The following is a 27,220-nucleotide window of genomic DNA, read 5'->3' on the forward strand; positions in this document are numbered from 1 at the left end:
AGGTGGAAAGATATGGAGAGGGTGAGGAAGTAAAAGAAGGCAAAAAAATATGAAGATACAGAAAGGGAGAGTGAGAATGCACAAGAGAGATATAGGGAGAGAGAGGAGGAAACAGAAAAGGGGAAGCGAGAGAGTGGGGGGATGGGAAGAAAAAGAGAGATTAAGTACACAGTATGCATGTAAGTTGATTATCAGGGATTGCTTGACCTATAATCAAATTACTTTCAATAAGGTTCCATCCAAATGACTTGTAATTGCACAGAAGGTCTGACTTTCAATATTTTTACTTGGGAGGGTTATTCAAAGGCAGAAGAACAGCTTCTAAATGCAACAAGAAACATGTGTGACAGTAAACAAATGATCTGCAAAAGTGAACAATATCAATAAATATAGATTGCAAGTGAAATAAGAGAGCAGTACGCTACCGTTGTGTGTAGTCCTATGTACAGAGCGACACATGCTGAGCTCACATTAGGCCAATTTCCTCTACTTCATAACACAATCATAATGCAGTATCTGTTGAACCACAAACTGTCATTTCTTTGGCAAGACATTACATGTATACTGTACATGTACATGTAGACAGGTAATAATTCTATTTGATGAATATTGGGGGATGGGGGGGGGGGTACAGGTAAATATTCATGAAATATAACGAAGGATATTCAGACTAAATACATGTATCAGAGAGCATAGTCACAAATATTTGAATTATTTATGGGTAAAGGAGGATTAGCAACATTTGCAAAATACAGGAAATCAATCATAACATGAAAACAACTAGAGATAGTAGTAGTAGAAGTAGTAGACTTTATTGGATAACTTGTTTAGCACAGGGCTAATATGCCACAAGGTCCAAGATATGGGAGTTTTTTTTTTATGTATAGTAATGGGCTTGCAGACTGTTTAGCTATACTCTTTCTTATTGTCATCTCTATTAAGATGCTTCCCAGAAAGAGATAAAACATCTTGTATTTCATTTTCAATCCATCATTTTCATGATAAGACCTTCAAAATGGCTGTATGTTGAGTATGTTCAGGTATAGCAGAGACACCTACAACATATTCTTCATCATGTTCAAGTTTTCACCTAAAATAATCACATGTTAGGCTCATTCAGATATGATGCAGCAAATTCGTGGACATTTTTGCTTTTGAAATCTAGAGTTCAGAATAAGTCACATCCGTTGGGACCGAAAAAAATAGTTTAACTTATGGAAAATTTGACATGTGAAATGTAAATAACATACATTTTTGGCATTGTTTGGTCCAAAACTTTATTTAACTTCGGGAATATTTGACTTGAGCGACTTTGAGTTTAATATGCAGAGTTGACTGTAGTTCCTCATTGTGCCACACTATTATAGAAAATCCTTTCCATCAACATTACCTTTAATAAATCACAACATGGAACTTTTCCATTTTCTTCCTCATCTATCACCAATCCACAATGTTCTCTCAAATCCCTTAACAACGCATTAGATGACATGAACATCTTGCTCACCATTCAGTGCAGGGAGTCAGGCACATTATCCCTGTTGAGCTAGAAAGTTCACTAAGCAATAGACATGTATGCATGCAGCCTTTTTGTTATTCAATTTAGAATCCAATTTAGTCGTCAGGCTGTAAATTTAATCAGCGAGTGTTTTGGCTTGGCCGTGTTGGGTATTACTGTCATTCTAAATGAATGTCAAAAAGTCAGACGAATCAACGAGTCTGAAGATTTAATTTGGGTAACGATGGCAAACAAAAGAACAATGTACATGTGGTCATCTGGAGATTTAGCCGTTTGTCTGATTTCTTTTTTTGATATCTTGTCTTAATGTCTTAGTTTTGTAAAACATTAAAAGACTGAAAATCCTGACTGCGTTGCATTGCATTGATTGCAGTAGAACATTTAGAACCAGTAATAGACTTTGATGAACAAATTTAATATAAAATATGTGAATCTAACGGCCACGCCACGCCGTCTTCTATTATGATGAAATAATAGAATCGAGCTCCGAGTGAAATCAGGTTTTTGTATTGGTCCGCTAGCTATATGACTTTCACTCGGGGGTGGGGTTAGTCTCAGATAGACCACTGTATCAGTGTATGATATTATATTATTAAAATATAAAATACAAAGAAACAAATCCAGAAATAAAGTGCTTGGACACGATTTGAATTACGATGTCACTTGGTAATTATTTAATTAATATGAATGACAAATCTCATCCATCAAATCAGAATAATAAAAATAATACAATTGATATATAAATGTTGCAATAAATATAATTGCAAAGTATTCTTAAGGGTTAAAGGGCGACTTAATTCTTACTTAATTAGTTACAGTCTAATGGGGAAGGGAAGGGATAGGTTAATGGAAATGAAGTTAGTAATTATGGCCACTTAGCTCGCTGATATTTCGATCGAGGACTTGACTTGGAACGGGATGCGACTGGGACGAACTTGGACGAGACTTGGAGGAACTTGACTTGGCGGGAACAGAGCGGGACAGGAAATGACAGGAATGAAGCTGGACTTGACTTGGTGACTTGACGGGTACGGGAACGGGAACTTGACTTGGACGAAACTGGAAGTTGACTTGGACGAAACTGGAAGTTGACTTGGACACTTTAATGGTTGTGTGAAAGTCCTTTAGCTTAAACGTTAAAGCTTTGTTTCAATTTAACTGTTGCTGCTTTCTGTCGATCATGAAATTCTCTCAACCTGATACTGTTGCTCTTTGCTAGAATATATCGTAGAAGGTCAACCAAAACTGTTGCTTCACTTCTCCAAAGTCCAAATCTTGAAGTATGTTCTATATTTGATCTTGGAGCACTGATGAGTTAGAGATGGGTTAGGAGGAGAAAGGTTCCGGGTGGGGACGTTCTAAGTGAGGGGGTTCCAAGAGAGGGGTTCAGCTAAGGTGGGGGGTTCCAAGTGAGGATTTCATGCAGGGGATGGGGGTTTTATACCTAATTACATATTCACAATCTCGATTCTGAGATCTCCTCCTACAAAATATTCTTACACTAAACTTCACTATTTCATTATAATTACAGTAGGTGACTGGGCGGGCATAACACTTGATGGACACTCAAACAGTGTTCCTGGACCATTAATCCTAACATTCTGATTGGGCGAAAGTAAACATAAGGGGAAGGAGTAGAAAAGACAAAGGCTCATTGGACAGTTTGGTATATCCCGGCTTCTACTTCCTGCGATGACTTAACTCCTTTTCCAAGAAAACAAATGCTTTGTCTTCCAGCCCAAACTGGTTTTCGCAGAGGCAGAAGGACAATTTATATGTTTGCTTATCATCAAAGATTGTCAACATTAACTTCCTCTCTCTGTGTTTCTAATCCTGGGGTAAATAAATCTAAGTCTTAACAGGGAGGTGTTTTAAAAGTTCTGGGAACACGGGATGAATCGGGGCTTTGTCTACTATAGGTCATGTAACTATTCTATGTGAACAGATTTAATCCTATCCTTTCCTTCATGTGAATGGACCTAAACTCCAATGAACTAAGGGGCATTCTCATTATCTACAAACACCCTATTCATGGAATATTTGGACAAGTGGAAATGACCAGGTTTCATCCTACTAATAGTTTGTTGACCTCCAGTAGAGAGGATGATGAAAATAGGAGAGAGAGAGAGAGAGAGAGAGAGAGGGGGGGGGGTATCTGGTTTAAAGGGAGATATCTCTACTTCGCTACATCTTCCCCTTGGCCACTTGAATGGCGACCTCGCCATTCCCAAAAATGGAATATAAAAAAAACACACCACAATTTATCTCAGGATTAATGAGTACAATTGTCTTTCCTAGAAACTTAGGGTTTACCAAATGACATCTAAAATACTACTACAACACTCAATTGATGCCTACTGCGCTCATATACAAGAAATGAAGGCAATAGCATATAACACAATTACAGACCAAAGTATCCTACATGTATGTACACAAGTCATGTCCTATTACATAACAACAGAGATTAAACTCCACCTTTACAAATCCATCTATAAAAAATGTCAGTGCAAACTTAAAATAAATCAAATGCATAGCTAGAATGCAAATAATTACACAAAATAATATCATGTCGGTATATCCTCAGATTCCCAAACAAAATGAAATCAAGCGATATTGTGTCAAAGCACAATATATCATAATACACATCATTTATGACTGTATCTATTAGTGCAAAGATACACATTGTATAATAAGAACTACATTTATTTTTACTATTTCTTCCCTACCAATCAACCAAATGTCTCAAATAAAAGTAACAAAACTAAAACATCTTAACCTTCACATAAAATTAAAGTGATAACCTCTTGGCACACACTATAATCTAAGTAAGTAACAACAACAACCCTTTTTCACCAAAAGCAGCACCACAATTCCACACAAAACAAAACGTCATTTTTTTTTTCTTTGATAGATAAGCTTATCCGGTGGGCGCAGGCATCTTTGTGACTGTCTCGGGGGACAGTCCTCCTCTTCGATTGAGGCGGCCTTTGCTGCTCACATGGACGGGTAGGGGATGGGTTAACATCGCCTTCCACTTCATCATCATTAACAAAACACAACATCAACAAAATTATCACCACACTCATCTTCATCATCTAGTTCAAGTTGCTAAATCATACCTAACATCGGGATCACGTCATCTATACTTATCATTTTTCTATGGGACAGTCCTTGCACTTACTTCGCAATCATCGTTATTTATAATAGGGCCTGAGTTAGATATCTCCAACCTTCCAAAAAAAATAAACAAAATTCAAAATCTAAACATTTGTAACATTTAACAGTTGCATATGCTGAAGTAACAAAATGGCAAAATTAAATCTATTCTCTATCAAAATGTTCTCTTATCCCTACCAAAATTCATATCTTACAAAAAAAAATCCCTAACAAAAATACTTTTAGTTTTTCTCTCAAAAGAAATGATCTCTAGAAAGAAAGAAAAAAATTCTATATCCCATAAATGTGTGATATCAGCAACTAGCAGGCTAGAAACTTAAGCACAAAAGGCAAAGCAACGGTGGACCACTTTAAAACATCCGATCAGACTTTCAACTACACAAAAAAAATATATACGATCTGGATGCTCCTACAAAGGCAGCATCTTAATATTTTCCTCAGGAAAATACTAACAAAACAAAAAAAACTCATCCATGCACAAAGTTATCTTTCTTTTAGACTAACCGCAACATGATGATCTCCAATACTAAACTACTTTAAAACAGTCTACTCCTACCTTATCTGCATCATGCCTATTTACGACTTATTTCGGTTCAGAAACTAAGCCAGCAATGAGCTCTTGATAAGGGGAATACGTGGCAGTTCCCTGAACTCCACCCTAACTGGAACTTAAATGCTACATCTAATTTAATGAAAATCTTCTCGCACATCTTTATTAGGTCCACTTTTCTAAGCCTTCTTATACTTTCTGTCCCAGTACCTACAGTTACCTAAGTCACAACAATACCCGAAATCTCTAATTTGGTAGTAGCAAACTATCATGTGCTCACTAAAAATACTTCTTCCTATCAACTTAAAATATTAATAAGTCAGAGCGAGTGCCCTCCTGCACTCTTCAAAACAAAAATAATTTGCGCAACTTCTAACAATTGGTCCTTTTCCCTGACACAATTAAAAATCCCTGATCTCTGAAAATAAAATGATGAATTACTCGTGGGTAAAAAAACTTACACGTTACTTACAAAAAGAAAAAAATATCATTGTACTTAAAACTTTTGGAATTGCCATAATGTTACTACAACATATTTTAATTACCTTAGATAAATCAAAAGCAAAAAAAAGGGGGATAGTTAGTTAGTGCAGTAATCATGGATCAACAGAATCTAGCCGAATGAGGACAGTTTAGATCTTGATTTTTGCTCTGCTTTGAAATACAGAACTTTTTAAATTCTTCAACGTATACATCTCAACTATTGTGTCATCTATTTCTTTTTCATCATCACCTCCACACTCACATAGCTGACAACAAAGTCTATTGACCGGAGGCATGCCAAACATATTCACGGAAACCAACATATAAAGGAAAAGGCAACTTATTCTGCTCATGGCTACGACCTACGTAAACCTGATTGCTATGAGAAAATGATTTGCAATATATCCTAATGGGATAAGAACCAAATGATGTATCATTAATTTCCGAACCAATTAACTATTCCTCTGCACCATAAAGATTCAAATTCAAATCCTCAGTCAATGGAATACCTGCACTCAGATCTCAACGATAACGTATACTTCACACACACACAAAAAAAGTAAAATGAATAAACTGTCTCCAAAACTATTTTACATATGCAAGCACTTTTTACTGACAGGGACTTGGCATCAAACCTGTCTTTAACAAAAATAATTTGGGAGCGTTACAGCTTTTTGAAATATTTAAAACCAAAATCCTACTAGAGCATTCGTGCTGATAACGCGAAGGTCGTGGGTTCCGTCTAACGGCCACGCCACGCCGTCTTCTATTATGATGAAATAATAGAATCGAGCTCCGAGTGAAATCAGGTTTTTGTATTGGTCCGCTAGCTATATGACTTTCACTCGGGGGTGGGGTTAGTCTCAGATAGACCACTGTATCAGTGTATGATATTATATTATTAAAATATAAAATACAAAGAAACAAATCCAGAAATAAAGTGCTTGGACACGATTTGAATTACGATGTCACTTGGTAATTATTTAATTAATATGAATGACAAATCTCATCCATCAAATCAGAATAATAAAAATAATACAATTGATATATAAATGTTGCAATAAATATAATTGCAAAGTATTCTTAAGGGTTAAAGGGCGACTTAATTCTTACTTAATTAGTTACAGTCTAATGGGGAAGGGAAGGGATAGGTTAATGGAAATGAAGTTAGTAATTATGGCCACTTAGCTCGCTGATATTTCGATCGAGGACTTGACTTGGAACGGGATGCGACTGGGACGAACTTGGACGAGACTTGGAGGAACTTGACTTGGCGGGAACAGAGCGGGACAGGAAATGACAGGAATGAAGCTGGACTTGACTTGGTGACTTGACGGGTACGGGAACGGGAACTTGACTTGGACGAAACTGGAAGTTGACTTGGACGAAACTGGAAGTTGACTTGGACACTTTAATGGTTGTGTGAAAGTCCTTTAGCTTAAACGTTAAAGCTTTGTTTCAATTTAACTGTTGCTGCTTTCTGTCGATCATGAAATTCTCTCAACCTGATACTGTTGCTCTTTGCTAGAATATATCGTAGAAGGTCAACCAAAACTGTTGCTTCACTTCTCCAAAGTCCAAATCTTGAAGTATGTTCTATATTTGATCTTGGAGCACTGATGAGTTAGAGATGGGTTAGGAGGAGAAAGGTTCCGGGTGGGGACGTTCTAAGTGAGGGGGTTCCAAGAGAGGGGTTCAGCTAAGGTGGGGGGTTCCAAGTGAGGATTTCATGCAGGGGATGGGGGTTTTATACCTAATTACATATTCACAATCTCGATTCTGAGATCTCCTCCTACAAAATATTCTTACACTAAACTTCACTATTTCATTATAATTACAGTAGGTGACTGGGCGGGCATAACACTTGATGGACACTCAAACAGTGTTCCTGGACCATTAATCCTAACATTCTGATTGGGCGAAAGTAAACATAAGGGGAAGGAGTAGAAAAGACAAAGGCTCATTGGACAGTTTGGTATATCCCGGCTTCTACTTCCTGCGATGACTTAACTCCTTTTCCAAGAAAACAAATGCTTTGTCTTCCAGCCCAAACTGGTTTTCGCAGAGGCAGAAGGACAATTTATATGTTTGCTTATCATCAAAGATTGTCAACATTAACTTCCTCTCTCTGTGTTTCTAATCCTGGGGTAAATAAATCTAAGTCTTAACAGGGAGGTGTTTTAAAAGTTCTGGGAACACGGGATGAATCGGGGCTTTGTCTACTATAGGTCATGTAACTATTCTATGTGAACAGATTTAATCCTATCCTTTCCTTCATGTGAATGGACCTAAACTCCAATGAACTAAGGGGCATTCTCATTATCTACAAACACCCTATTCATGGAATATTTGGACAAGTGGAAATGACCAGGTTTCATCCTACTAATAGTTTGTTGACCTCCAGTAGAGAGGATGATGAAAATAGGAGAGAGAGAGAGAGAGAGAGAGAGAGGGGGGGGGGTATCTGGTTTAAAGGGAGATATCTCTACTTCGCTACATGAAGAAGAAAAAAAATTAATATAAAAAAATGTAATACAGGACAATTTACACTTTCTTTAAATCGATCTTAGCATTGAAAGTAGATGTAGATGGTCTTTACATTTCTTTACGCATGAATGTCGACAGTTAAATATACATGTACCTGCATCTTTCCATAAGTCCCCGGCTTGCCCCACTTACCTGACATGCATGCACCCTGCATTATTCTACTCTTCAGTTAAAAGGCTGATTTAACATTTCTGGCATTGTTCAGACTCGAAGGTAATCTTAAAGGCAGGGTATTTTACAATCATCGCTACCACTGAGCACTGTAATGTTTTTTTCCAATTGCGCTGTCTTTCAGTGAAGGCATGTACATGTAGCGATTCCCGGTACCCAAGTATCACGTGTACTTCATGCAGTTGGTGATGCATTGTGGGACATGGATGTCGACACGTCAGGACATTGTTAGCAGCAGATGGCAGTAAACGTAAATCTGAAGTAGTGTCAGTAGAATACCCTGCCTTTACCTAGTAAAATACCATTTGAGATTAAATCATTCAATATCTTGGAACAAAGACTTAATGTGTATTTACATTTGACTACGTGTTTGATCAAATAGCCTTCCATTTCTGACGACCCCTTTTAATTCAGTGAAACTTCTTTTCAATCCAGTTAACAAATGACTTCATTAAACATTAATCTTTCTCTTTAATAATTTTGTTGAATTCTTTCTAGGCATTCTTCAATTTCGGGGAAGCAGACTGCAAACTTGGAAGATAAAATCATAAATAAATGTCAATCCAAACTGTTCCTTTAACCAGTATTTATTTCTTCTGTATGTACAGTACAATCTCACTCTATGACTGAAAGGCACTTCACAAGTACATGTAGGGTCTTCACAGAATTGGGAAATTGCATTGGCATTCAAGTATTAACTAACGTCTGTCTGTCTGTCTGTCTCATATCTCATATCACAAGCACTTTCTAAACAGTCTAAGTTATCTTGTAACAGAGTACATGTGTGTGCATTCTGACATGAGAAGATGTAGGCCTACATGTTCATAAGCATGTACAGTTAACAACTGATTTATTTATACCACTTGTAAATTTGATGTTTTTTTGTGTGTGTTTTTCACAATGCAATCACGAAAGGTGGACTGGTTCAATTAGGGCATTTGACGAATATTTTTATATATGTAACAGGCCTTAAATTAATCGACGGCCATCGACGGCCAGGCCGTCGATGCCCCTATGACTGGCCGCGGTGCCCTCCCAAAAAAAGATATATTCACGGCCAAAAAGGCCGTGCCCTTTTTTTCCAACTGGCCGACGTGCCTTTTTTTCCAACTGGACGTGCCCTTTTTATTTTAAATTTGCGCACATAAAACCACCAATTGCGCCCATATTCATCTAAAACTAGACGGCAAGGCGCAAGTGTTTTCCGTGAAAATGCGCCCATAAATTATTAGAACAGTAAAAATACACGAATCACGAACAGTTTGCCGCCCACGAGCTCTCTTCTAGCTTCGTATTTTAAGGCGCAAGTGCCGTGAAAATGCGCCCTTTGTTATTATATAGGCAATGCGCTAGCGCACGTACGTACGTACGTACGTTCATATTATGCGATCGCATGATGCATATGGTGCATGCTGTTGACGCACGCACGTATGCACAAATCGAAGGCCAGGATCAAGAAAACAAATCGTCAAATGGAGAAATAAACAAGCATTCAAATAGTCATTAGAGATCTGTCGAGGTTTGTTTGTAGGCCTAGTTTATTATTTTATCTCAAATAGAATTTAGAATTATCTTATTAATAAGTTAAGAACACCTACGATGTTCTCGATCGTAGTTACTCTCATTTTGCCACCAGTCGACCTCGCTTCAAAAAGCTACCCCGCCAGCTTCCCAAGACGAACGTTTCGAGTCCCGGTAAAATTCCGAGGGTGCATCGGTTTCGCTGGCAAACTTCCAGCCCGACAGCTTCCCACCAAAAGTGGCGAGAGTGTGTGTGCGAGGAACGATTTTGGTTTCGTGAATGCACGTTACGCAACTGAGCTGAGCGTGTCACTTTCAGCTGTCGAATGTCTATAAGGACATTTTTACATCTTATTTCATTAGTTAGGCCTATGTAGACCTTTCTCTACAACAGTTAAAAAGATAATTTCTTCAAATTTGCTCCTACTACCGAGAGAGTGGCGGAAGGTTTGTGTGTGAGGTGCGATTTTGATTTGGAATACCCGGCCCGGTATAGGTAAACTTGCCAATTAAGTCCTTCTGACTTTCGATGTTTGTGAAATTGACAATTTATTTATTCATTTGCTCATCAATATTTTTAGTTACTTTAAAATACTGTTTAATGTGCAAGTTTGATGTTCTTAATCAATCTTTCCTGTTCATATTGTTAAGATTAAAAAGTTATTAAATTGATCGTTCGATCTATTCACATTATGAAATTAACATTTGTAGACTCTCTTTGAACTTATGATTAGATAAGCGGCCTATCTGTTTTTGGAAAATTGCCCCTTGCTCTGGTAAATTCCCGTGGCAAAGGGCAACTTAAAAAAAAAATTGCCCCTTGCTCCTGGCTGCTAAATCTAAGGCTTGCGGGCCGCCGCCTTGTTTGCAGGCGCGTAGCCAGAGTTTGGTGTTTGGGGGGCACATACATGTAATCGATCGAGGTCAAAAAAAGGGTCTACAAAATTTCAACCGATCCTGGAAATTTTAGGGGGGCACATGCCCCCCCCCCCCCCCCCCCCCCCCGTGGCTACGCGCCTGCTTGTTTGTATGTACCGTAGACCTCTATACATTCTGTGAAGAAGCTGGTGCTAAAAGTCATGGGAAATTGATCCTGCACAAGTTTCATAAAATACACATGACATCTAACAAAAATAGAATCAATTTTTTTGGCCTCATACTCGATGCCCTTTTTGTAAAATATTTTGGCCTCGATGCCCTTTTTGTAAAAATATTTTGGCCTTGGTGCCCTTAAAAATATGAGGTACTCGAGGCCAAACTGGCCTTGCCCTAAAAATGACGAAATTTAAGGCCTGATGTAAGCTTTAAAATTTCAAATTCTCAAGAAAAATAAATTGGGACAAATCAATTTTTCACATACATGCATGTACCCAAACATTACAAAACTTGGTAAGGGTATGAATAATTTAGTTGTAAACTGTGTGCTCGTTTCATCCATCATCTTGCGCATGTAAACAAATTGTTTTATAAAAGTCCTGCTGCTATCTGCTATTACACTTCACATAATGTAAACGCTGTCATTTTCGCACCATCAATTTTTTGTGCTGAGCGACCCCAATACATATTCGCTGGTTCTTCAATTCGCGTTGCACCAAATTCAGCCCGTTCAGAACAAGCATAAGAAGTCATGTTTATATTTTCGTAGGTTCTAAAATTCGTGGACACCGAAAATGAATGTACCGCAAATATTTCTGCGTTAACAGTATATGGATTTACAAAATTACAATGTTAACAAAGCATTGTTCAAACTAGAATATATTCTTGCACCTTGGGACAGAAGTGCCCCTTAAACACTCCATCCCCTGATCATGTATCAACAGCAGGCCAGTAAACAAAAACAAAATGTCATACATGTATGCATGTCCATCTGATATAAATGATGTATTAGTGATATGATGAGTGCACTTTGACGATGCCATGTAGAATGAGAAACTATCAATCTTCCTAAGCCTGTCAATTCACTTCCTGTAGCAGACTTTCATTCATATCTATGCATTTGTATTGTTTTCAAACAAAAGCAGAAATATGCAGCGACAAACTCTTGCCATATGTATGGCAAGGATTTATCAAAAACATACTTGTGTAAAGTTATATTGACTAGAAGAGAAAATCTTCTTTTTTTTTCTTTTTCTTATCAACTGTTTAACACACACAAAAAAGGTGTACATTGTATAGTCTGTTTGGTAATGTTTAATGTTATTTTTTCTTGAAAACATTATTTTGTCTTTTTACTTTTTCTACATGTATCAATTTACACAAGGCCAAATGTTTATAACTAAACTATTTAAGGAAATTAATCTCTTCCTTTTTCATGATGTCTTCTAATCTATTTGTATTTTGACTAGTCCTTGTATGTTGTATCTTAAATCCTATTATATCAAAGTTTATTCCAAACTTCCATACATGGAGTCATAGGAGTTGTCAAATTTGCAGTATAAAGACCAATCAAGAATTCCTCAATAGAATAAAAACATTTGTAAACATCTTGAACATGTACATCATCTTTACTCATACAATTTTGTAATGCACTTTCTTTTCTTGAAATCAAGCAGAATATTTCATACACCCTTCCAGATGGAATTATGCCTTGACCTTGGTTTCTATAGCAACCATTGGTTACCATGGCTACCAGTGATGGTAGGTAGCCTGGTTCAAACATCATGAATTACTTGTAAAGAAAAATATAGGTAAAACAGTGCCATGTCACTGTAGGCTTTCATTGAAAGAATTTAATATACTGCGATTTGCCTGTACGTGGATGTCACATTGGTATGGAGAAAGCGCTATGTATTCATTCCTCCATCATCACACTACTCCTCTACGTGCACAGGTAGAATCCAGTGAAGCTAGCTGTGAGATGTATTCAAAGCAGGTGCCTGAATAGGTAGGTGAGCATTCACAGATGGAGAAATAGGTCACACTCTCATATCCCCCAAGCAACTTGACTCCCTTTCCATTTTTCCCCTTTCTCTCTCTCTCTCTCGCTCTTTTTCCCCTCTCTCTCTCTCTGTTCGGAGGCTGCTTCGTACACCAACCAAGTGTATTACACACAGCTGTATCTCGGCACTCAATCATGGATTGAGAGACCTGTGTATCTGATCAGTGCAGTAGGTATTCTTGGGCGACAACCAAAATAGTTGTCAAATACAAGGTCTGGAGATCTGAAATATTTGTCATTTTCGGCTTAACGTTTGCTAAGGGCCTCCATCAGTACAAGTACAGTTTACAACATTGTAATCCTAAAGTAGAAGATTAATATCAATTCAGAATTCTTTCTTTAAAGAAATGAAGATGAACAAATTATATCAACACATGTAATAGGAAGAGAAATATTTTCCTTTAAAAATGCAAGACATGAATTTGTAGTCTCCCTTTTGATTTGAGATTATATATGAAGTTGTAATTGTATGTTTGAACATCCTTATTACATGGTTGTACAAAAATGTTCGTCTCTATTAAGTTTAGACTTGTAATGTAAAGATTATAGTTGAGCTATCGGCACTTAGTGTATGCTACTATCTAGGACGTTGTACTACTAGGCCATTAGAAAAATAGAGGTATCAAGTTTATTTGGTTTGTAGCTTCCTTTCTGTCTGGCCACCATGATATGAAATAGTAAACCAGTAACATCAATATGTGAAGTGGTAGAGGAGTGATGGGCAGCAATTGATGATTATATGTCGTATAGGACATTGGGACAACATTTCTAGCATACAAAGCTATTAAACTGGACTCATATTGATGAAAATTGTACATCAAGTGATTTTAGATTTTTGGATCTAAGTAATGATGTACATGTACTGCATGTGAATGCTGACTATGCTGTGCAGGGGTACACACTAACTTTTGGAAAAGCAGCCCAGACTTGAGTTTTTAGAGTCTGTATACATGGGTCCTATGTCAATACAAAAAATTGAGGGGGGCGGGTCAGTCTTTAATTTTGGGCCCCCATGTGTTCTGAGGGCTTCTTATGGTCGAGCTTTGAATCCATGGAGTTGCAAGGACCATCTTGACGTGACAGACATGTGCGCTATATGGGAAGCCACTGTTATTATCATTATTTATTCAAACTAGCCTACATGTCTTCTTCGAAAGAGCGATCAGGAGACATGATCATGAATAGCATTGAACAAACAAGCAATATCATGCATGAGGAATATTTCTTTCTTGTAAATGTGAAAAGTGTAGGTGTGAATGGAAGGCCAGCTCTTCACCTAATGCAGCAGGCAGGCTCCTCTATAGTAGAGTGCAAATCAATGAAACCTTTGGCAGCACTACCTAGTGATCCAGATAATGGATATGGCTGTTTACACCTTTTAATGGCCATGTCTCCGGTTATTACACTGCTCAACTCAGCCGAGTTGTTTTCAATGACCACATTAAACCCAATCTTGAAATGGGGTAATGGTGGCAGTTTGCCATTTCGGCTGGAGCTCCACTTCGAGGAAAGATGAGACAAGTCAGATCAGCCAAGAAAATTGCTTGGAGAATGAGAAAAGTTTCATAGGACCTTTTCATACCAAAATAAGTTTGGTATAGGTATACTAAAATATTCTTTTCAAACTCTATCGCCATTGACATGGCTAATCTCGTACCATTTAGTTTATAGTGGTATGACGTGAGGCTAGGAAAGTTCTCACACTTTACTTTGCTCTTACATATAATGCTTGCCTACACCACACTTGAACATGAATGATGTTACCTACATTTCTGTGAAAGTTTAGCATGAAATATGCTCAAAGCAATGTAAAACCAAGAGTCATATATACCTCAATATTGTGTCATTGAAGGCCATTCACAAGTCAAAAATGTATTGATTATCATATGGCTATAATGTCATTATTGAAAACAATGATCATATGATAAAATCATATTATTTTTCCTTCCATTTTTCTCTTCATTTTTTAAGTTTAATCCTCAATATTATAGAAGGAGAGCTCAAGTGAGCAGACATCTTTGGACAGGACATACATGGCTAAAATACTCCCCATTGAGCGGAGTGTGTGCACTATCATGTGCAGATTAGCAACTGAATCCAATGCCAGATGTAATAAAAGTTAAAATGTAAATTGGTTTAAAAATGTAGTATTAAGCATTAAATAAATGTGGCTATCAGTATTATATGACTGAAACCATGATTACAGTATTGTACCAAGGCATTAAATTTAGAAACATCATGCCGTCAGGTAAATTATTATGTTCTTGGACTTTGTACTGCAATATCTATTGGTAAAGTTCTAACATCTCTCTGGCATCCTTATCCTCATTTTTACCTGTTACCCGGAAAGAAATTCATTCTCTCTCTCTCTCTCTCTCTCTCTCCCTCTCCCTCTCTCTCTCCCTCTCTCTCTCCCTCTCTCTCTTCATGAAATACCACCATCCTCATCCCACCATCCTCTTCCCGCCCTATTCAACCCCCTCTCTTTCAGAGAGATGGCCAAGCGCTAGCATCCATGGGAGTGTCCTCATTAGCTAAACCTGAAAAAAAATAGCCAGCTAAATTTTAGCCTGAAGTTTACGTTTGCATTGCATCAGTTGGAGATTGAACTGGAGGCCGAAACTCAGGCAGATTGAGCGCACAGTTTCAATCATTCTGTTTCCCATTCTCCAGCCATGCAGTTAAGAAGACAGAATGCCCCACACAGGTAAGTACACCCAATACATCCATGCAGCCGATCAAAAATGCACACAAACAACCGGAAATGGCTGGTCGTCATTCATGCTGGAATCAAGATTGCTGATGAAAATGGAATGTAAATTGTGGGCTACAGGTATGTTGCAAACCAGCCAAAGATTTTTAGGGCAATAAGCTTGAGCTAGAACTAGGGCTAACTGTGTCTCCATCTATCAAATAGCTCGAGATTTAAAGCTCGAGCCAAGTTCAAAACCACAAAATAGCTGGATAATATTCTAACTGGAGCTAATGAGGATGCACCTCATGAAACTCCCAGTGCTGGCATATTTGGAAGATATATCAAATGTCTGCTAGTGCAAAGACATTCATATAAATGCAGACCTCTGATTTCTATTATTCTCCATCCCACCCACAGACCTGTGTTTGAATAGTAAAATGAGTCATCATGCCCTGCAAGACAGCACAAGTTCAATTTACACAGGAGGAAGAGGGAGCTTTACTTGGGAAAGAGAAGAGAGAGAGAGAAGAAGAGAGGGATATGTAAAGGCCTATTTCATCTCTGGCTGAATGCATAATTGAGAAGACTCTATGTGTGTCTACATGTACATGTTGAGTCAGAACTAAGAAATCATTTAAATTTTAATCATGTAGAGTACCATTAGTATTTGCCAATGGCCAGCAGTAAATAGATACAATTCTGTGGGAGCTACAGACGTCTGACCTTTTCCAGATATTCATCTATGCTGCATACTAAGACCCAGATCAAACAGGGATAAAACGCAAATACATCACTCTTATAGCACAAATACAAACCTACTTGACTAAGTAGTTAAATTCAATCTATAAGTATATACAAGTATAGAGGATGCTGTATTCATTTATTTTTAATCATAGGAATTTCAGTATTTGAAATGCATACTGTAGATAAATTATATTATCTTCTAACTATTAAATCTAATAACTACATGTATCTGTCCCCTCTCTCTCCCTCTCTCTCTTTCTCTTTCCGTAAGATGTAAGATGGTGTTCACAAACCATCAGATGCAGCAATCCACACACATTGACCAAGAATGAACTTGACGGAGCCTCTCATCTATGTGAAGGCCTCTCATCGATTTAATCAGTCAACAGTGAATTGTTTTTCTTCTCTTTCTTGCTGGTTTGTAACTTCACAAAATTATTAGAGATTGGAAGGCCCTTGGACTAGGACAAGGGTTTCTGGAGTAGGCAATCAAAATTCATTTTCTAATATACATTTTGTTAATGGCACCAGCAATACATTTACATCATTATAAATCAGGTAGTTTGCTAAGCACTCAATAGTAAACCTTGAAGACAAGACCTTGTCGATATATTGGAAGCATAGTCGTTAGTAGATAGAGATAGGTTACCTTGTAGGAGTCTAAAATATATACCTTTGAGTTCATTCAATTGGTAATTTGTATTTCCTGGCTGCTAGGAATGTGAGTATTGTAGGTATAAAAGCAACCAGGGGACTTACCATGGTAAGTCCTTTCCAAGGGACGTGTTAATGAGGATAAAGACCTTGTCAAAGGATATTCTTAGTTTAAACCTGCAATTTCACGGTTACAAGATCGCTGTTCTACCAGCCATCATGCCTCCTTAGGAAACTGAATTTCAAATAAAAGGCAAACTTACCCTATTGGCAGCTATGAGGACCTTGTCTAGGAAACGTAGCCATTCAAAGATAAAGATGGGTTTCTTGGAGTCTGCAATCTGAGCTAAGGCCTCTTCATTGAGTAGAAGGCTGTGTGAGAGTTCCATGACTGGATCCTCTTCTTCTGAATCATCCCCCTCAGCTCCAGAATGTGAGGAAGAACTCTGCTTGCTACCCGTCGTGGATCTACAACCAGGTACAGGTACAGTGACAGACAGAGATAGAGACAGGCAGAGATGGAGAGAGATGGAGAGAGACAGCAAGAGGGATGGAGAGTGAGGAAGATAAAGGAAGATTTGTGATAAGAATTCAATGAATTATTTGAGATATGTGTTTGATTCATGACCCACACACAAGAAAACAGAGCCTTCTCTGTATCACCATCCTCTTCATCTGAAATGTCTATTACTCCATGGTGTGTAAAAGCCATTACATTTGTAAGACTACATCACCTGATAACATACAACCAATGTATGCATATGGACCTCTGGGGTGGGGGCTTTGTAGCAATTTTCAAATGAAAATCATTTGGTAAGCCTCCTCTTGGGTAGTCCAGTCAATGGAATGGAGGGACAACTGGAATTCTAATTGATTATTATTTTCTGAAACAGTTGGCAGTCAAAGGTAAAATTCCATGATTTCTATTCCTTTTCTATACCATGCAGTACACTGTAAGTATACCCAAAACACCTTTGCTGTATTACAATACTTGCTTACAGTGTTTCTATGGGCATCACCTTTATTTCTCAAGCGGCCTGTAGTGTAATATTTTCATCTTAGAATACTGAATCTCATATGATGTTCATATATTGTGTAAAAACAAAAAAACATTTAAAGCACTTTATCAAATCTTTCTATTTGAAGTCTGTTCTGCAGCGGTACACCAAGGCGTTCACATGCCCTAGTGATGCAATGAATTCTTTCATGTCATGATCTATTTATTTTATGAGGAAAGATTTGACCACTTTACATGAAAGAGGAATGCTGATAGTACAACCATTATCAAAAGTGTGTTTACTTTCTCTTGGTGATGGGTACAAAGAGTATTTAGTTATGGCTGTATATACCTCAGGCAGATGTCATAGCAAGTTCACATGATATCATCAATACAAAGAAAACTGATGGTAGAAAAGTTAACAAGCAGCTGCCGTAATAGGCCGGCGACTGATTTTTGCCACAAACTACACTGTTGCAGTCTTCCTACTACCTAAGCCTAGTCACTGATCATGCATGGTTACTGATCGTCATGCACATGTGGGCACATTTGTATGTACCGGTAGTCTTTTTTTCCCCCTCTTCAAAACAGTGCATAGTGTAATTATTGTAATTTGCCAAAAAAATATACATGTACAGTGTATACATCATGTACAGTATATGAATTATCTTCCATGTGTACAGTAGTTATCGTCTTAATTATGCAGTATATCTATATGCATTTTGTTTGATAACGATTCTAGCGAAAGGGAATCTGACACAATATACCTGTACAGGGACATCATGGTCACCAACTAGCGGTATTACAAATTCATATTTTAGATGACACAAGTTGTAACTTTTGAGTCCATATTAATCAAAAGTTGACTGATTCAACACCCAGTGGTATACAGGCGTTTTAAGCTGTCTTTCAAGAGCTACCTGTAGAAGGGCATTATTAAGTTGAACACAGAGTTAATATCCTTCTGGCTCTTATACACTTATCATAGACGGTATATGAAAGGTATTAGTGGGTGTATATGAATGGTACAATGTGTATTAGGTGTACTTATGAATGGTATACATGTAAGGAACATATGAATGGTATAACTACACTGTATAAGGTGTATTGGGTGTACATGTTTAATGTTTATGAATGGTACAAGGTGTATTGAATGTATATGAATGGTATTGGGTTATACGAATGATATAAGGTGTATTGGGTGTATATGAATGATATAAGGTGTATTGGGTGTACATGAATGTACAGGTGTATGGGTCTGCACATACGTTGCACCTGTATAGCACATGCTTGAGAAAGATGAGATACTTGCATTATAATAGCCTGATGTATTACTGTATATTAGCCTGCACATAATCTAATAACCTCTAAATGTCATATGAATAGCAATGAGCCAGGGTTGATGTTTCAGTGCTTGATTAGTCTCTCTTCTCATGAATCTAGACATGAGCCAGCTAGAGGCTACATGAGAAAGGGGTAGAAAGAACTAGAGGCTAATATCAAAGAGCAAAGGAGTCATCTCAGTTATTTGTTCAGATACGGCCGAGTAAACCACCGCACCGCAAAAAAGCTGTCACAGTTTTTTTTACGTGAATGTATAAAAAAGAATGGCGACTGCATGCAACAAAGGATTTGTGTGATGAGCTCTTTGTTAACTGACTGACATTATAACATACCCAAATGTGAAGCGTATTTTACCTCATCACAAAAAAACGCTAGAGGAAAAGAGTTTGTGTTAATATCATTCACAAGAAGAGAACTCAATACATAACACAGTTTAACGCATGTCTAGAATAGGAGTCGTTATGCATTAATCATTCACTTGAATTTATTAAAGGTAAAGACCAGTTATGGTCATGCGATTGCATTGTGAAAGAAACGTTGTGGAATCGATCAGAAAAGGTTGATCATCTAGCATCTAGCATCTGCAAGGTTCTGGAATCATCAAAATGATAAGAAATTTGGCCCATTCTTCGTAAAGTTACAAGCACTATACACAGAAAGATGTATATGGGACTACCCTATATCTCTCACAGACCATGAGAGAAACAAATTTACCAAATATATGAATTAGTAGGCGGTTTCCTGGCAAATTTTTTATCATCATGTATTAGTCAAAACATATTCTTTCACATGATTGGTAATGAGAGCTTCCATTTCATTTTTTGAAATTGGGGCGTTTCCAATACTGGTCTTTACCTTTAATAATAATATATTATAGGATAATTCTATAGTGCATACATGTATGTCCATCACGCAAGGTGCTCAAGGTACTCCAATATTTAATACCCCGGCTCTGTTAGGCTACCTTTTTGGTGCTCAAAGCATGGAATTCCTTCCTGGGTGGAGAGTGGCGAATGTTTTATATGTCTTGCCAAAATTCATACATGTGTACATTTCACAATACAATAAATAATCATCATCATTAAGATACCAAACAGGCAATACATACTAATTAATTTTATCTAAATTGAAGGAATTTTGAACTGTTGCCTATAAATATCTGATGGATGGAGAAGAAAAAAATCAAGTAAATAGAAATTACAGAAAATACACAGAGACCTTCACTACACGATGAAAAGATCAAGTAATACAGAGATATGAGGCTACCCTGAATAAACAAGACATATTATTATTATTATTATTATTATTATTATTATTATAATGAGAGAGACAGGAGGAGAAAGAAAGAGACAGACAGACAGACCAGAGGAAAGAGGGAGAGAAAAAGAGATAGAAGAAGAACAAGAGAGAGACTGAGACAGAAAAAAGAAGAGAAAGAGAGAGACATAAGGAGATAGAAAGAACGAAAAGGAAAGAGAGAGATATAAAGACAGAAAGAAAGAGAGAGAGAGAGAGAGAAAGAAAGAGAAAGAACGAGAAAGAGCGACAGACAAAGAGAGAGAGAGAGAGAGAGAAAGAGGGAGAGAGAAAGAGGGAGAGAGAAAGAGGGCAAACATTGCTCCATGGTCTAGTCAAGGTGTGCAAAGAATGCAATGGCTCATCTCTAGCCTGGAAGCAAGGAAACTAAATGCCATGGGAGGGAGCCACGATAATGCCTGGCATGGAGATAGTAGGTGAGGAAGGGGAAGGCTCTCATCATTTGAGCAATGGATTCCGGTCAGCCAACGGCTATTTGTGGCTCAGAACTAGGCTTTCCATGATTGCTCCAGAATGCACATTACATTATGTATGGTCCCTGTACGATATTGTCCTGAAGAAAACAGTCATCACGACAAGCAATATGTGTCATTTTAAGTCAACAGCATTGTTTTTATATATCTGCATTCTGTGTTTAAATTATACTAAGAAATGAATTGAAACAAATAACCAATATTTTAAAGGTGAACAAAAATGTTACTGTTTGGTACAATAGCAATACAAATGTAATACAGTATGTTTCATTTCATGTGATTATCATTCCAAATGAATTTGATCTAAACGTTAAAAAAACGAGATGCACATAAAGTACTTTGGACTTAGTTCTAGTAATTTCAATGGTAGACTCTTAAATGAATTGACTAGAACTATTTGCCCCTCCTCTCCCACTCCTTCTCCTTCACTGCTGTGGATGGTTAATGACTCACAGTGCCAATCAAAACATTAATTGCTGGCTTGAGCAAGCCTGATTACTCAGTACACCTTCACACAGCCACTCATAATGACCAACCAATAGCACGACTTCAGACATGTTATCCAGACACATGCAAGGTAAACATGTACTTTCCATAGTGTTCATTGCGAGGCAGGTGACAAGAAGCGCTTGATGGAGGTAAAATGTGCACTAGGATACTTTCAGGCAAAGTGTCCTGTACAACATATTGACTTTCATGTATTTATTGCAATCAAATATGAAGAATCTCTGGATATATACGACCATTGAATAGTGGTTCTTTCTTTCTGCTATTACTAACAATAACAGATAGAGAGAAACCGCCTACCGGGTATTTGGTAAATTATTATATCTATTTGGACCTGATAGATATCGCGAATGTGTTGCGTAGTCCCATATACACCTTTCTGTGTACAGTGCTTGTAACTTTACCAAGATTGGGCCAAATTTCTTATCATTTTGATGATTCCAGAACCTTGAAGTACACACCAATACTTATATGTATGTGCTATGTGATCAACCTTTTCTGATCGATTCCACAGCGTTTCTTTCACAATGCAATCGCATGACCATAACTGGTCTTTATCTTTAACACAGAGCTATTACACCCTTCTGGTTCTCAACAGCCAATTTATTTTGGGGGTATGAAAATTGATTATTGAATTCATAGGATTGAGCAACGCTGCAAGTTCCTCATTACATATATCTTGACCTTCGTCATACAGAAGGCACCGAGACTTGACATTTGATTTCTGAATTAGATTCTGTAGAAAGTGTCAAATGAGTGCTACAGAGTCACACACTACCGCAGGTGGGCTTCATAATTGTATGCACAGAATGCACTGAATAGAGCTTTGTGCCTCCCACCTAATGGCGTAAAGTGATGACATCATCTCAATCTAACTCAGTCACAAGTACATACACCTACAGTAACAAGACTGCAGTCTGCCTTTTTTCCATCTCTTATGCAATCAAAGATGAACATAAGATTGCACAATGTTTGTGGAAATTCATGTCAGACACTCACAAGGTACCATTACATTTTGAGGAAGAAAATCCAGAAGAGCAAAATAATAGGAATGTACAGGAACCTCATTCATATTGAGCCAACTATTTGCCTTTAGTCGATGTATTGCTCATCATTCCTAAGGTGTAATAACCATCAGAGATGATAGATATTGACATTCATCCGAGCACCAACAAAAAATTCAGGGCACCACACTGTGGCGACTATCACTGGTTTTTCTGTCTGTTCATTTTGTTAGTGAAAATGTTGTTTTTGTGTCTTCATTTGTGTCACTTTGACTGTCAATATGCTCATCCTCAAGAATAGTTACAGTGTATGGCTAGTTTTCTGACATTTCTGGTCCTAGGAACTGTGCTTATGACCACTTTCACTTTAGAAACTGGACCACAAGCTCACAACTTAGTATAAGCAAATTTTACTTGAAATGTTAAGATAAATGCAGTTCATAATTATATTGCAATCAATGTATAAATGTTGTTCCATTTCCAATGTAATAATTATTTTCAGAAAGTTAGTATGTTTATGATGATGTACATTTGCTTTCATTGTAATGTACATATTTTCTTGTATGATGTACATGTAAAATGATTGTAAAACCAGTGAAAAAAAGAATTTCCTGAATGGAGAATAAATGGCAATTCAAAATGAGTGTAAGTGGACATTGGCTTGTATAATGGCCTTCCTTCCTAGCACTTGCGATGAATGTCAGAGAAAGGTAGATAGCCTTCTTGATGATTGATTGTATCTCAAGGCAAGATCTATCAGAGAATCTTCCACTCCAGGCATACTGTCCTTCTCTTCAAGATCTATCAGAGAATCTTCCACTCCAGGCATACTGTCCTTCTCTTCAAGATCTATCAGAGAATCTTCCACTCCAGGCATACTGTCCTTCTCTTCAAGATCTATCAGAGAATCTTCCACTCCAGGCATACTGTCCTTCTCTTCAAGATCTATCAGAGAATCTTCCACTCCAGGCATACTATCCTTCTCTTCAAGACTTTCTTGCCCTATTCATCCTAAGATGAAAATCAAGGCAGTGTTATTTTGACATTTAGAAAAGAAGAACAAAACTGTGGAAATGTGCAGCATGCCTTTGAACACACAACATTCTCATGATATTCAGATGGTAATCTTCTTTTTCTTTTAAAATTACAAGAATGTTTTGTTTTCCTTGAGATACTCAATATGTTCATGTACATGTAGGCTTATGTGTACAGTGAAGACCGCTCAAGGGAAACATGAAAAGTGGTCTTTATAGGTACACTGTACATGTACATGTACACTGTAGATGGTCTTTATGTACAGGTTCCTTTAGTACAGGTTAAATGAGAAACCATATTAAAGGAAACCACAAATTTGATTTTACAGAGAGGTAGTCTTCTGTACAGGTGGTCGCTGTACTGTATGTCAGGATGACAGGCCTGAAGGCTTCCAGACATGTTCATTTGTTACTTTGTTCAGCTATATTATCCATTAAGATATTCTTTTGAATAGCTTAGGCAGACCACACTTCATTTTAGAAAATCAGATACATGCCTACAGTACAATTTCATTGGATTCTGCAAGAATGTACAGTTATTTGATCATCCACAACTCCAATGGACACTATATATGTACTGTGGTTCTCATGTTTTCTCTGCCATAGCAGTACTACAGTGTCTCCTTTTAGTGGTGTTTTATGCATTATATTTTGATCCAGAATACAAGAAATTACACAGTATTCATGTGCAGAAATAGCAAAAATCATAGACAATTTTGAGTCTATTTCTGATGCCCTTTTGTCATTTTTAATGACAGCAATTTAATTGTAACTAATCTTGAAAGTCTCTAGATTGGCATCATTGTGTAAAATGAAATATCACTATTTTTGTGTACAAATTCGAATTTATTTTTTTCAGTTAAATTTTTGGAGATTTTCTTTTACACTTTGTCTGGTTCATTTAATACACATTTTTCTTTTTGGCAAACTATGAAGAAGTGGAAAATAAGATTGATTGTTGCTAATTTGAGGAGGATAAACTATTTAATTGATAATAAAAGATACCATTGAACTGCGATGAGTGAAGACTGCTCTGTGATCTGGGGTGAAACTGTAGAATGTTGTCTTACATCTTCTTCAATGATTGATTGTTTGTGAAGGCAATATTTTTGAGGATTTAATATGACAGACATCATCTTTCTAGATCCCCTCTTGATGATTCCTCTTTACACAGCACATTCCCTTTGCTTTCAAAATAAACCAGAGCAGCAGAATCCAACTCTGACAGGAGTTGAACATGTGCACTAAGTACAGACAGGCCTTAAATTAATCGACGGCCATCGACGGCCAGGCCGTCGATGCCCCTATGACTGGCCGCGGTGCCCTCCCAAAAAAAGATAAGTTCACGGCCAAAAAGGCCGTGCCCTTTTTTTCAAACTGGCCGACGTGCCTTTTTTTCCATCTGGACGTGCCCTTTTTTTTTTAAATTTGCGCACACAAAACCACCAATTGCGCCCATAATCATCTAAAACTAGACGGCAAGGCGCAAGTGTTTTCCGTGAAAATGCGCCCATAAATTATTAGAACAGTAAAAATACACGAATCACGAACAGTTTGCCGCCCACGAGCTCTCTTGTAGCTCCGTATTTAGTGCTTTAATAAGGCGCAAGTGCCGTGAAAATGCGCCCTTTGTTATTATATAGGCAATGCGCTAGCGCACGTACTACGTACGATCGCATGCATGATATGCATATGGTGCATGCTGTTGACGCACGCACGCACGTACGTACAAAACGAAGGCCAGGATCAAGAAAACAAATCGTCAAATGGAGAAATAAACAAGCATTCAAATAGTCTAGAGATCTGTCGAGGTTTGTTTGTAGGTCTAGTTTATTATTTTATCTCAAATAGAATTTAGAATTATCTTATTTATAAGTTAAGAACACCTACGATGTTCTCGATCGTAGTTACTCTCATTTTGCCACCAGCCGACCTCGCTTCAAAAAGCTACCCCGCCAGCTTCCCAAGACGAACGTTTCGAGTCCCGGTAAAATTACGCGCGGCGAATCTCCGAGGGTGCATCGGTTTCGCTGGCAAACTTCCAGCCCGACAGCTTCCCACCAAAAGTGGCGAGAGTGTGTGTGCGAGGAACGATTTTGGTTTCGTGAATGCACGTTACGCAACTGAGCTGAGCGTGTCACTTTCAGCTGTCGAATGTCTATAAGGACATTTTTACATCTTATTTCATTAGTTAGGCCTATCTAGACCTTTCTATACAACAGTTAAAAAGATAATTTCTTCAAATTTGCTCCTACTACCGAGAGAGTGGCGGAAGGTTTGGGTGAGGTGCGATTTTGATTTGGGATACCCGGCCCGGTAAACTTGCCAAGTCCTTCTGACTTTCGATGTTTGTGAAATTGACAATTTATTTATTCATTTGCTCATCAATATTTTTAGTTACTTTAAAATACTGTTTAATGTGCAAGTTTGATGTTCTTAATCAATCTTTCCTGTTCATATTGTTAAGATTAAAAAAGTTATTAAATTGATCGTTCGATCTATTCACATTATGAAATTAACATTTTGTAGACTCTCTTTGAACTTATGATTAGATAAGGGGCCTATCTGTTTTTGGAAAATTGCCCCTTGCTCTGGTAAATTCCTGTGGCAAAGGGCAACTTAAAAAAAAAATTGCCCCTTGCTCCTGGCTGCTAAATCTAAGGCTTGCGGGCCGCCGCCTTGTTTGTATGTACCGTAGACCTCTATACATTCTGTGAAGAAGCTGGTGCTAAAAGTCATGGAAAATTGATCCCGCACAAGTTTCATAAAATACACATGACATCTAACAAAAATAGAATCAATTTTTTTGGCCTCGTACTCGATGCCCTTTTTGTAAAATATTTTGGCCTCGATGCCCTTTTTGTAAAAATATTTTGGCCTTGGTGCCCTTAAAAATATGAGGTACTCAAGGCCAAACTGGCCTTGCCCTAAAAATGACGAAATTTAAGGCCTGACAGACATGGATGTACATGAAGCACCTTCCTTTTGTTAAAGAACAAGCATCCTATTCTAAATACTGGTATGTAGTGAACATGACTTTCTAGAGTGGTCAAGATTCATTCAAGTTTCTTGCCACAAGGACTACGATCATACTGCATCACAACAACAAAATTGCATTTGGCTAGAGTTTCCTGCATGGTATATTGGCGGTCTGACACAACACTATCATGTTATGTAACCTGACATAGCCTTAAACTTTTACAGTGAAACATGAATGTAGCCTACTTGTAGGGTCTGCAAGACTCTGCATATAGTTCGCTTTTCTGTTTCTTTCTTTCTTTCTTTCTTCCTTTTTAGGCTAATGAAGTCCATCACGCTTTTCTTATTTTTCATGTTAGCTACTTTAGTCCTGAAATAATTGTTAGTTTTCTTACCTTTTTTTTTCTTCATTGTTGTTGTCTGTTTATGTGTTTGTTTTGGGGTTGTTGTTTGTTTGTTTGCGCATTTGAGGGGTGTTTTGAAATACTGAAGTGAACATATTACAGCAAACTTTCAATGTTAATACAAACAGTGCAACCTAGGCTGAATTTCCTCTCCGGTACAATACA

The 27,220-nt window shown here is 37.6% G+C and overlaps 1 protein-coding gene across 3 annotated transcripts in view; it reads right to left on the reverse strand.

Annotated features, from left to right (window-relative positions):
* The window catches only part of LOC575022 (HEAT repeat-containing protein 5B), a 79,326-nt gene that overhangs the window by 40,684 nt on the left and 11,422 nt on the right, over window positions 1–27,220 (reverse strand). For all 3 annotated transcript variants that reach the window (XM_030999757.1, XM_030999756.1, XM_030999755.1), the window contains one exon: window positions 17,260–17,464. In XM_030999757.1, the coding sequence (XP_030855617.1) occupies window positions 17,260–17,385 (126 nt within the window). In that variant the 5' untranslated portion in view covers window positions 17,386–17,464. The remainder of the gene's footprint in view (window positions 1–17,259; window positions 17,465–27,220) is intronic.

The sequence above is a fragment of the Strongylocentrotus purpuratus genome, unplaced genomic scaffold (assembly GCF_000002235.5).
Source record: "Strongylocentrotus purpuratus isolate Spur 01 unplaced genomic scaffold, Spur_5.0 spur5_scaffold_5, whole genome shotgun sequence".
Classification (NCBI taxonomy): domain Eukaryota; kingdom Metazoa; phylum Echinodermata; class Echinoidea; order Camarodonta; family Strongylocentrotidae; genus Strongylocentrotus; species Strongylocentrotus purpuratus.